Below are 13,275 nucleotides of genomic sequence, written 5' to 3'. Positions count from 1 at the left end.
ATACGCGGAACGTCCCGAGCATCCACGATTCCACAAAAATGTGCAAAATCATAGCATCCTCCATATCATCCTCTTAGTCACTAAAAGCACCGAAAACTGCAGCTTCCAAAATATCTTCCATCCTGAACCTTAGGTCAAGTAACTAAATTACATTCTTAATTATAAACTTTAAGTTGTTTTCTCTACCTACCTTATTTTCACACATAACTACAAATAATTATTAGGTAGGTATCTATAAAAAATAACAAATCAAAACACTACTAATCAAAAAACACAATTTCCTAAATTTCTATTACTAAAAAACAATAGTAAATGAAAGACAAATTAATAAAAATTATCCCGCCTGGCACTTGACAAATGACAAGTCGTTGTCAATTCTGTCACGTCATGTCAACACGCAGAAAATATTTCGCTTAAACTCATTTCGCAGGACACCTAACGTTATACTCGTGCGTGCGTTAACCTCGTTTAACGTGCGTAAATCTTGGCTACGTCGTCGCTGCACTTAAACTCTCTAATAAGGATATTTCGTACCCGTTTAGGTTGCTCAAACATAAAGAGAAATCGATAATATTAAAGCTGCCAACTGTCAAATAAATGCTAAGAAAATCCGTTAAAGCGTTTCCGAATGTTAAGTAACCCAACGGCAACCTGAGAATTTTTGATTAACTGGTTAATTCAACGGGTGAATTCTGAAATGTCCAATGGAAAAAAATCAAAAACCATTTGAATTTTCTAAAGAATTAAAACCCTCAAATTCAACTAATAGCGTTGACTTTGTATCATTGTACCGCGACGGATAACCGATGCATGAAACTTCACCTACTTTTCAGAATTCACCATTAATTCACCGGTTGATTTAACCGGTTAATCAAAAAAATTTTGGTAGATCTCAGGTCTCAGGTTGTCGGTTACTTAAACATTCGGAAACGTTTCGGTTGATTTTCTTAGAATTTGTTTGACAGTTGATAGCTTTAATATTATCGATTTCTGTTTATGTTTGTATTTTCAAATTTTTCAATCATCACTTCCGCGTCATCCTTCACCCAGTCAACACATGGTAGTCCTTTCCAATTCCTCGTATCCCTTTCCTACCCCCGCCGTTAGTAGCGACGGTAACCAGTCACGACGGTAACCAGGACGGATAACGCCAAACGCATTGCAGGGGACGCGACAACGTGCAAGAGTTATAAATTCAGCATTAGCTATAATTGTGAAATTTTCGAGTCGGGGAACAGGGTACATACCCGACGGCTTTTCCCGAATCACCTAGCCAAACGAGCTGGCAAAATGCACCGATTGGAAGCAAAAGCCAATAACCCAAAACAAACAACAAACAATAAATTTTTCGAAGTAAATCAAACAAACTATGGTAGCATTTTCCATGAAAAGATTGAAAGGTTGCCACTGTTTTGATGTTTAAGAAACTAAAAACCAAACAAAAACGACCCGGTTCTATTGTAAGGGTGTCAGTTTTGTTGTAATCAGTTTGTGGCTTTTATAGTCGGTCCCTGTAAGCAAACGAAATTTAAAAATTTGTTCTAAAATTTTATCCTTCTACTATTCTCACTCGACCATCAAAATAAACTTAAAATATCCACAAAAAATCAAAATGAAAATTAAGCAACAACAAATTTACAAAAACTAAGGCGCAAAAAATAGTATATATAGTAATACTAGGAAGAAATATCTTACAATCCCGGTTGCGTATTGGCATTGTCTACTACGATAGGATGCAGGCCTAAAAATTACAGCGTCGAAATGCAATAGAAGATGCCAGACATAGTACGCCGAAAAACGTTGATCATACTCTACTGCGATTGGACGCATATCTCAAAATTTGAGACGTCGAATTGCAATAGAAAATGCAAAAATCGGCGTAATGTTATATGATACTACTAACTACAATAGGATGCAAAAAAGTTAAGACTCCAATTTAATTATAAAAATGAATGCTGTAGCAAAAGACCTGTTGACAAAGTGAATTTCATCTTGTAAATAGGGACAGTGTTTTTGGAAATCTTGTTATTAAATAAATTTAAAAAAACAACTAATTTACGCTAAAACGATTTTTTTTTTATCTTTTATTATAAAATGGTCACATAATTTGTTTACAAGTAAAAAAATATTATACCTTACTACAATAAGACGCAAAAAAGTTAAAGACTCCAAATTAATATTAAAAATGAATGCTACAGCAAAACACTTGTTGACAAAGTGGTTTTCATCTTGTAAATAAGGATAGTTTTTTTGGAAATCTTGTTATTAAATAAGTTAATAAATCGATTGTTAATAAATAAATTACACTTTTTTTGTGACACAAAGCACAGCGAGTTTGCTTTTCTTGGTAAGCAACCAGATGATACACTCGATCATATTTGGAAAAAGCATGTGCTTCTTTTGGAAGTTTACTTGTCCTTCGTTCCGATTTCTTTTTGAATGATTCCAGTATTCCCACCGCAATGGACCGTCTGAAACTAAGATGATCCATTTTTCCATCATTGAATTTGTGAAGACGCCACGAGTTTTGTAGAGCCATATCAACAAAATGACTAAAAAGAGGGAAGTACCATTTTTTGCCTCGGATGGATCTTCTGTATAAACTTATGTTTTGGTCTGCCTTGTCTACTCCGCCCATGTTTTCGTTATATATTTTGATAATATGCGGCTGTGGGACGAAAATCACCTTGTTATCTTTCTTAGAAAATCTTTTGACTTGTATAGTTGGAAAAACCATAGAATAATTGGAAGCGATGTTGACAATACTTTTGTCATGCCACTTGCAGACCACAATTTCATTCTCTTCTGTTGTAGCATAGTCAAAATTACCACGTGGTTGTTTCTTTATTTCACTGGCTGTCACTATTGGGCAATTTTTCGGTAAACGATTTTCCCGAATTGTTCCAGTACCTTTTACGCCTCTAGATTTTAATTCAGAAAGCAGCGGCAACGACGTAAATAAATTGTCAAAAAAGATGTGGTAATTCAAGTCTTTTTGAGAAGCCTTTAAAGCATTTACGAACTCAAGGACAATACTTGCGCCCATTCCTAAAGGTTTATATTTGATATGGCTCAAACCACTCAATATATCCTAATCTGTTGGTTCCAGTCCATATTTTATATCCCCAGCGAATGGGTTTCCCACGAATGAATTGTTTCGTTGGATGTCTTCCGTAGTAGGGCACCATCGACTCGTCTACACTGTGATGCTCGGCTGGAGGGGCCATATCCATAAACTTTTTTTTCAAAAGATTTATCATCGGACGAAGTTTTCGAAATCTGTCATCAGGCACAAGATTATCATTGTCGCAACAATGTAGATTTTGCATTATATGACGATACCGGTTTCTTGACATTGAATTAGTGAAGCTATTGTTAGTATCAGGGGAATTTTTCCAGTACATTTCCCGACGCGAAAGACAATTGTAGCCACTTAGTAACAATATTCCAATAAAACAACGCATTTCCTCGTTTGTTACATTAGCATTACGATTATTACTACTGGCGTACAAATTTGTGTAAGTGACCAGCAAGTTTATCATTTCATCGTCAAAAAATAAAAAGAACGTGTCCACTGGCAACTGTTGTTGTTTTGGCATACAAACAGCCTCCCAAGTAGTTAAATCAGAAGTGATGTCATTTTCGGTCCACGAAAATTCATTTTTTGCTTTCGCTGGCTTGGACATTTTTTTTTTCTTTTTACAAGACGAGATAATCGTAAACTATCTTCACTATCGGAGTCGGATGTACTCTCAGTATCAACATTTTAAAAATTTACCTCAGCATTAGTACATATTGTCTAGTGCTACACAAGTATTTATAAGCTCACCAACAAAGTTTGGTGAGTATCTTGCCACTCGCTCCCTCAATAAACACCTAAATCTTGTTTTTAAAACTCCAATAGCTCTCTCAATAACATTTCTTGCCGCAATTGTGCATGACTACGACTCGAGACGTTGAGAATCACTTATTCGCTAGGTATCGAAATCTACTTCGAGTAGTCGTGACCTTCCGAGTCGCCACCTATCGAGAAATTCTACTACCTATCGAGAATCCTACTCCAGTACGGAACTCACAAATAAAATTAAAATCTTTGTTAAACGTAAATTGAATTAATTTGCTTTTCGTATCGCTAGTTTGTTGCCGCCAAATGCAACAAACGCACCGCAAAGATGCCGGCAAAGACACTTAAGATATCTGGCTTCTGGATATCTTTTTATGTCATTTAAGATATCTGGCATCTTCTACTGTGGTTCGATGCTTAAATTTTAGATATGCGTCCAATCGCATTAGAGAATGGCCAACGTTTTTCGGGCAACTATGTCTGGCATCTTCTACTGCGTTTCGACGCTGTAATTTTTAGGCCTGTGCCCTATCGTAGTAGAGAATGCCAATACGTATCCCGGTGAATCCGATACCTTATCGTCGGTCCCGCTGATTTCACCGGATAATTTTGAAACGTGGGTTTTTTTTGTATCTGGTTAATTCTGAAACGTCTTGAATTTTTGATATTTTTAATTTATTTTTCAGCTGAGAAGTATTACATTTCTTAGAACTACTTTTACTTAATTTAGTATTAGTATACATGAGACAGTTAAAATAAGATAGATCGATAATAGATTTGAAAAAAATACAGAGAAGAACGTAAGATGAGGTTGCACACGTATGTATTTTTAAATAGATTTTTTTATTAGTTTGTGTTTATTTCTCTGAAAAAAAACATGAGTGATATTATGTTTACGCCGGTAACTTTTTTCTTTTAATAATTTCTCTTGGTCAAATGTCTTTTTTTCATAATTGTTTTTATGGAGAAATTAATTTGGATCTCGTTACTTAATAATAATAATAATAAGCTTTATTTCCAACAGGTTACATATACCCAGTTACAGGAAAATCAATTAAATATATAAATGTACGAATGCATGATTTGTATTAGATTCATGCAACTAAACTATAAAAGAACTATAAAAAAATTGCTATATAATAATAAAAAAAAAGTAGTGAACTTGAGAAAATAAATAATAAAAAATCAACACTAAATTAGGATAAGAATCAAGAATTAATTTAAATCAAAAGAGCAAAAAAAAAAGAGTAAATAAATGTATTCAAGCTAAAAACTAAATAACTAAAAACTAAATAACCTAGCCTCCCCCACCGACCATACGCAGGTGATTCAAGATAAGTGCCAAATCGTCATGGTGAATGTCACAAGAATCAGCAATAGTGTTAAAGTTTTGACACATAAAGTGAATAGGACTCTGGTACAGAATGCTGGACCTGGCTGTGTCCAAGTTAAAAGCTGGACACTGTCTGGATCCTGGGCGTGGTATATGAAAGCAAATCCTTTGCAAAAGGGATGGGTAGTCAATTTTATGGTTAAGTAAATTAAACAAGAATTTCACCGAATGCATTTCTCTCCTCTTCGCAAGTGACCGTTCAGTATATCTAGAGAGCAGCAGGTTATGGTCAAAACCCCTTGGAGGATAGACTCCATCATCCTTAAATGCCAAACATTTAAGGAATCGCCGTTGGACTGATTCTAATGAATGTGCTGGTTGTAAATGGGAGACCAAATGAGGGAGCAGTAGTCCAGCCTGGATCTAACAAATGCATAGTAGAGAGTTTTGGCAGTGGCAGTGTTCAAAAAAAGTTTGCAATTTCTAATAATAAAGCCTAGCATGCGAGTAGCTCTAGAAACAGTATCTTCGATGTGAGGGATAAAAGAAAATTTTTGGTCAAAGGTGACTCCAAGATCCTTGAAACAGGTAGACCTTGCCAGAGACTCTCCATTAACTAAGTAATTAAAGGCAATTGGACTTTTGATACGAAAGTAGCTGGCCACATTACACTTGGAAACATTAAGGTTAAGCCGGTTCAAAGTGCACCAATGGTGTACAGTATTGATGTTCTCTTGCAGTAGACCACAATCTGCTATAGAGTCAATCCTATGGAAAAGCTTTAGGTCATCAGCATATGCTAACCGAGAGCAATTGAGGGTGGAGATCAAGTCATTAGCGAAAACGTTAAAGAGAAGGGGGCTCAAGTTAGAGCCCTGAGGAACTCCAGAGGTGGGTGAAAAACAAGCAGATCTAAAGCCTTCGACCACTACAAACTGAGAGCGGTCAACTAAATAGGAGTTAAGGAGCTTTATCAAGCGATCGGAGAATCCAAACTGGCGTTCAAGCTTATTTAATAGGATGAAGTGGTCAATCTGGTCAAAAGCCTTTTGAAAGTCTGTGTAGATAACATCGATTTGACTTCTATCATTAAGTGCTTCGCACACAAACTGAGAGAAGAATGCTAGGTTTGTAGTACATGAGCGGCCAGAAACAAAGCCATGTTGATCGTTGGCCAGCATGGACTTATCCTTGGGAAAATTAATTTATAAAGAGCCAACTCGAATAACTTTGAGAAATTGCACAGAATGGATATAGGGCGGTAATTCTCTATTGTTCCAGCATCGCCCTTTTTAAAGATAGGGCAAACTTTAGCTTGCTTCCAGATATTGGGAAAAATACCTGTGTTAAGGATCAGATTAAAAATGTAAAGCAGAGGGTCTGTAAGTGCAACAGAGCAGTCCTTAGCTAAAAAACTAGGAATTAGATCTGGGCCAGAGGTCATTTTGCTCTTGAGACACTTGCTCGCCATTATAATGTCGGTCACGATTCAGGTCCGTCTTCAAGATGAGTTTAAAACCCATATAAACGTAGCAAATATTCTCTGTAGACTCTGACAGCTATTAGACATGACGTCATTCGAGCCAAAAATATGATGACGTAACGCTTAAGACATCGTAAGGCAACCAGATAAGGCGCCTACTCGCTAAAATATGGCTCTGGCTTTAATCTATCATGTCAATGTCATGAACGTCACGGATGAGGAGGACACAAATTCCTATAACAAAATACAAAACGGAAATATTATAAGCAACAAACATGGCAATTCATATTTATAGCGGGAAAAATAATTTGGATCAAAATTTTAAAAATAGCAGAATCCAAAGTGTCCCTTTTAAAATTCAGGCGGACTGTGATGCCCCAGTTTCTTCTTACTTTGAGCCCTACGTAAGGACTACCGATTCAGATAGTAAGTTACCCTAAGTATTTTATAACCTTTAAGCATTAACTTTTACACCATTCATAAACAAATATCCTATTTTAAGTCCTCACTGCATCTTTTCGAGGGTATCCCTTAAAGGGAAAGAAGTTGGACCTTTCTGAAGGTTATGTTGGATTAGTTCTGCATGAGAGTGTTAAACCAACCAGAGAAAAAGATGAAAGGAAGTTCCATGTTGTCAATAAATTTAATCAAATCACTTATTGGAACTGGGATAAAATACCAAGTAAGAATGATGTGTTTTTGAAAGCAATGGATTGGTTAGATATTGCTGAAGCGGTATGTGTTTTAAATCTTTTATACTTTAATATTGAAATCAATAATTTTTTGAGGTTTAAGGGTTTAGTTGGATAAAGAAAAATCCAAGCTGTTCAAATATTTTTCTTCTTAGGTCTTCTTCAGGGCAAACAGAAAAAAATCAAGGCTTTTTGTTAGGCAGTATAGAGTTGAACATTGGTGTATTTACAAGATGTATATACCTGATTTCTTGTGTTTGCCCTGAAGGAATGCCTAACAATTAACATAGGAGTTTTTCTGTCTGTGAAAGTTAGTAAAGTATCGAAATTTTTTTTTTATCTCCTAAATTCCTCGTCATTAGTTCTACAGTCCCTTAAATGTTACTTAAGCCCTTGTAGTGTTATGATAAAAAGAATGCATGATTACAGCATATAATATTAGCCATTTAAATTTACCAATTCCCTTCTTTCTTTTTTAATTATTTTTATGTATTTAGTTGGGTATTGTTTAATTGTATACATAGCAAATTGTAAATGTGTTATAATGTTAAACAATGATTTAATTTAGTCATTAAGTAATTTGACTATAATGCATTATTATAAAAGTTAATATGTTAATTATTCTCATAGTTTTTGTACTGTTTTGCTCATATTTTTTAAGTTACATTAATTAGTTAAGTTTATTTAGAGTTCTACTTACATTTAGTTTATTATTTTCATCTAGTTTTTTAGTAGTTCATATTCAGGGCACCACTTTAGCTTATATTATTGTAACTCGCTGTAGTTTAAATTTTCTAAAATTTATATACTTGCTTGTTTTGACTGTGAGTATTCTCTTGAAATTATTGGCTTCCATCAGCAAAAACAATGCAGAAAATTCTAAATGTTTCAAAGTTGTTCCATAGGTATTTAAATAGGACTGCATTCATGACATCTTAATAAGTTTTGTTGTTTATCTTGAAAACAGTTAAACAACAGTCAATGAAATCAAGTTAAAGTTTTGACTTTGTCAATAAAATGTTTCTTTTCCTGATATAAAAGTATATTCGTCGAGTAATTGCATTCCAGAAGAGGTGTGTTCCTGACACACTACAGGCACAGATTAAATTTGTCTTAAAACAAATAAATTTTCTGTTCTTAGTTAATGGCTGGGTGCTATTAAATATTAACAGGTTAACCCACCAATTTTATGCTTAGAATATTGAATGACTAGAGTCAGTAAACAACAATTTTGAGTTCAACATGTACTCAGAGACTAGGGGGTATTTTATCTACAAAAATATTGACTGATGCTCTGTTGTGAAGTTTACATACATTTTCAAATGATGAACTTTTCAGCTATATATTAGCACATATAATAATGTTAATTTAACTTATTTGTGTTGGATTTTGGATTAAAAATAAAAAGTAGAAATAGATGTATCCCAGTCTAAGAGCAAAAATAACATGTTCAAACGAAAAAAAACTTAGAACGGCCATACCTCAAGCAAAAAGTTGAATTATTATGAAATGTATAATAATTATAAAACATTTAATTTCCCTAAAAATGCTTTTTATTAGATCGGTACTTTTAGTCCAATGAAGACGTTAAAAAAACGCATAGAGTTCGTAATTTGTTAACATTTGTAACGGTAATATTGTTAATATTTAAAGCATAATCTATTATTAATATATATTTATCATGTAAATATTTTTTGACGACGTCACTGGTAAAGATTCCTTGTGTCGGTAGAATCACCAATGCGATCGAGCGGCGTTGCAATGTGGTTACCCTTTTCACTACTATACATTTTCTAAACTCAAACTCAAAAATGCTTTATTGTCAATATAAACATAGAAGTTGTAGACAAAGCCTGTACTGTACTGCCTGTAGACTGTACATTAAAGGAATAAAACCGAGAAGCTAATTTAAAATAAAATAAAATTATATAAAACTTTGAAAAATACTTAAATGCTAATCATTAAAAAATTCACCTAAACTATAGTACGCTTTACTAGCAAGAAATATTTTCGTCCTTGTACGTAGGCTTTTTTCAGTCTTAGGTTGTCTTATTTCTAGTGGAAGTTTATTAAACAGCTTTTTACCTCAATATATGATAGAGCTATGGACAAGTTCAAAATGAGGAATGGGTAGCCTCAACAAATAATTTTGTCGCGTATTATAGTGGCTTCCTAAGTGGAGTTCCTGTTTATATTTTCTAAAAACTAAGCAAACTGTTTCCAAAATAAAAATACAACACAGGGTTAAAATATTATGACTTACAAAAAGCGGGCGACATGAGTCACGAGGCTTGGCTCCACATAGATATCTAATGGCCCTTTTCTGGAGTGCAAACACTGAACTAAAAAGTGAATTTGAACATGAGCCCCAAAAGCAAATTCCATATCGAAGGTGCGACTCGATAATCGCGTAAGTGTAAGTATGCAGATCTGGCGATGGAGAAATTAAGACTGGTGGCAATAACCCCTAGGGCGTAGCAGCCTGTTGAGACTTTTCTACATACATTCACAATATGGTCTTCAAATTTTTAAGGCACTTGTCTATGGAAAGACCCAAAAACTTACTGAACGGTGGCATGGTGATGGCTTCATTATTTAAACATATATCATTTGTATTACATTTAAAATTAAGGATATTTGTTTTGGACACATTAAATGTCAAAAAATTTGCATCACACCAGTCTTTTATTTTTAACAAATCTGCACTTATATTGGCCTTCATTTGAGAAACATCAGAGTCGTGCCAGAGGATGGTGGTATCATCGGCAAACAATGTAAATTTGCCAGTTACCTGCAGTTGTGGCAGATCGTTCACACAAATGAGAAAAAGTAAAGGACCAAGTACTGATCCTTGCGGAACACCCACATTTATATTAAGTTCCTTATAGATACCACCATTAAATTTGACAGCCTGGACACGATTTGATAAGTAGGAACGAAACCACTCGAGGGCAGTTACTCTGAAACCATAGAGCTCCAGTTTCATCAGCAGCACTCTGTGACTCACGCAGTCAAATGCCTTGGACAAGTCACAGAATACCGCTGCTGCAACTTCACCAACATTCAGTCGGTTGTACAGGTGCTCTAGAAAGCTAAAGATAGCATCATTTGTGCTCACAGATTCACGAAAGCCGTACTGCTGAAGACGCAATAGGCCAAACATATTTAAAAATTAAACCATCCTCACCTTAACGAGCCGTTCAACTATCTTGGCTAAAGTTAGGACAGTCGCGATCGCCACCCTTGTAAAGAGCAATAATCATTGCTCTTTTTAAGCACTCTGGGAAAACTCCAGACATAAATGAAAAGTTAATTGACTCGGCCAAGACTTGCAAATCAACAAGAGGTAAAGCAGAAAATATTTTAAGAGAAAGCCCATCCCAACATGATGAACTCTTATTCTTAATATTAACCATTAACTGTTTAAGCTCTTCTACACTTGTAGGGGCAAAAAAGAAAGATTCGGCTACTACCACATTGCTGAATTTCTAGCTTTTTTTCCTTTTTTTCTGCTTTTTCCCAGATACTCGTAAACCCTTAGTATACCAAGGTTTTCTATTTCTTTTCTTAATATTGACAACAGGAAAAGCAGTGTTAAAATTGTTTAATACTATTTGATGAAAGCTATGCAGTGGGTTAACAGTAGTCAATACATTATTCCAACTTGACATATTGCAAAGCAAAGAGAATTTGCGGAAATTAGCTCTAGTATAAAGTCTATCGCGTCCAAACTTATTCTCATTAGCTGCACTATTAAGCTTTACTAATCCCACTATTGCCTCATGGTCAGACAAACTGGCATTGATTGTTGTACACTGATTTTCGTGTTGGTTAAAATTCGTACAGAAGTAATCTATCAGTGAGGAAGAAAATGCTGAAATCCGGGTTGGCTGATCCATGTGCATCTTAAAATTAAATGAGTTTAACAGATTAAAAAGCATTCGATTTGATCCATTAGATTTGTCTAAAAAATTTACATTAAGATCGCCAGTCAGAATCAACATCGCATTAACCGAAATTTCACTTAAGAGGATCTCCAACCTTTCTAAAAACAAATCTAAATTACCAGATGGAGATCGATATAATCCTAAAATATACAAATTTAACTTACTGCTAAATACAATAGAAAACTCGCACACCTTTTCAATCAATAGATGATCAAATCTGTCAATAGTAATAAACACAAATTTAGTTAAAAAAGCTTTCTCTAACATAATAAGAGTACCACCATGTGTATATTGCTTGCGTGAAAATTTGGAAATTAGTACATAACCAGGGATATCAATAGGCTCGTCAGACCTCAACCAGTGTTTAACAAGAATTAACACACTAGTAAAGTTAACCGATTCTAAAAATAGTTCTAATTCCCTAACTTTTGAACGCACAGATTGAACATTAAGAAATGCTAGGGCAACTTGATTATGGTGGGAGTTTCTATTAAAAAAGAAGATCCAATAGCAAGGGTGTCTATAGATTGGTCTAGTTGAGGCGTAACCGAAGACCTACCTTCGATCAAGGGTGTATCGCTGATTATCCCACTATTGCTAATACCTAAAGATGCTAATACTAATTTGGATGACCGAAAAGTATTTTTAACATATAAAGATAAAAGTTTGCACATAGATATAGAATAGAATAGAATTATTCTCACAGAAAAGTTCCGGTTACAGATGAAAGAATTCATAGAATGAATTGTATTGTAATATCTACTTTTTGAGCACTTATTAAAATCGCATTTAATACAAACAATTACATTAGTTATCCTGCCCATTGATAGCAAGGATTTTAATTGGGAAAAAGATGGCAATGTACAAGAAAAATCAAGACAAACAACAACATCATTCTTCGTATAGTTAACAATTAGAGGAAACGCATAATTACATAAGGTCTGGGCTGTAACATTACTAAACACATAACCACAGGTGTTGTATGACGAGCTCAGAATACCTGAGAGAAGAGAAACCTCTAGCACTAGAATCACCATAAATTAGTACATTTGATTTTGCTCGTGGGTTGAAATGCGCTTTTGCTAAGCAGTTTGTAGATTTTAATTGGTAGTCGTCAAATCTTTTAAGTTACTGCTAGCGTTTCTATTTAGAGACAGGATATCCTTCTCCGCTTCAAGAGTTTTAATTGATGTTAACATGTGCGTATTAACACAATTTAAGTTTTCAATCTCTGTCTGCATATTCTTAATCTTGTTTTTGTGATATTCAGTTTCCTTTTTAAGCGTTGTAATGGTATTAATCAAATTTTCATTAAGATCACTTAGCTCTTTTATCTTCTCTGAAAGTTCCTCATTTACCCTAGTATATGAATCCACTTGTAGCTGTACTTCTTTCTCTTTAGTTTTTAGATTCTGAATTTCATTCATTTATTTAATATATAAAGTACATTTATTTAACTTTAAACATTGACTTCTTTATAGAGTATCTTATCATATATTATTAAAAAAAAATATTTATATTTTATTAGAGAAGAACAGTATTAAGATTTTATGTATTATTCTAATTTAAGTTTATATTAAGGATTTTTGTACATTTGTGTAAGTTTTATAGATTTTTTATCCTGTTTTAGCTTCACAGTCCAATAGTGGAAGAATAAAAGAAGCATTATTGCAGAAGGAAGTTAAGAAACTTTGAAGTGCCTTGATTCACTGTTGTGATTATTGTTACTTGATAGATATTAAGGAATCTTCAGATTTAGTGCTATTTCGACTATAATAAATCAATATATATGACTTACTTACTATGAATTTGTAAAAATATACTTGTTTGTTTTTGTACCAATCATATTTTAGGAGTACTTTTGCATCATGTGAATTAAAAACTTATTTTAATATAGTAACATTTTATTATTTTTTTACCATTACTCCTATCTGAGCCATTATTGTTATCTTCTATAGAAATAAAAATTATCTTTT

At 34.0% G+C, this 13,275-nt stretch overlaps 1 protein-coding gene across 2 annotated transcripts; it reads left to right on the top strand.

The window, feature by feature from the left end:
* Positions 1-6,874: 6,874 nt before the first annotated feature.
* Positions 6,875-13,195, top strand: LOC126736392 (ribonuclease H2 subunit C). 2 transcript variants are annotated; one of them, XM_050440729.1, is made up of 3 exons: positions 6,875-7,086; positions 7,163-7,342; positions 12,930-13,195. In XM_050440729.1, exons 1-3 carry the CDS (start codon positions 6,936-6,938, stop codon positions 12,992-12,994), a joined length of 396 nt encoding a protein of 131 aa, XP_050296686.1. In that variant the 5' UTR covers positions 6,875-6,935; the 3' UTR covers positions 12,995-13,195. The 2 variants fall into 2 exon arrangements, with proteins under 2 accessions (XP_050296686.1, XP_050296680.1); XM_050440723.1 differs by having other exon boundaries at positions 7,163-7,395.
* Positions 13,196-13,275: the final 80 nt, after the last annotated feature.

The sequence above is a fragment of the Anthonomus grandis genome, chromosome 1 (genome assembly GCF_022605725.1).
Source record: "Anthonomus grandis grandis chromosome 1, icAntGran1.3, whole genome shotgun sequence".
In the NCBI taxonomy this organism is placed as follows: Eukaryota; Metazoa; Arthropoda; class Insecta; order Coleoptera; family Curculionidae; genus Anthonomus; species Anthonomus grandis.
Note: the sequence above shows the minus strand (reverse complement) of the source record. Positions and strands in the feature narration are given on the sequence as shown.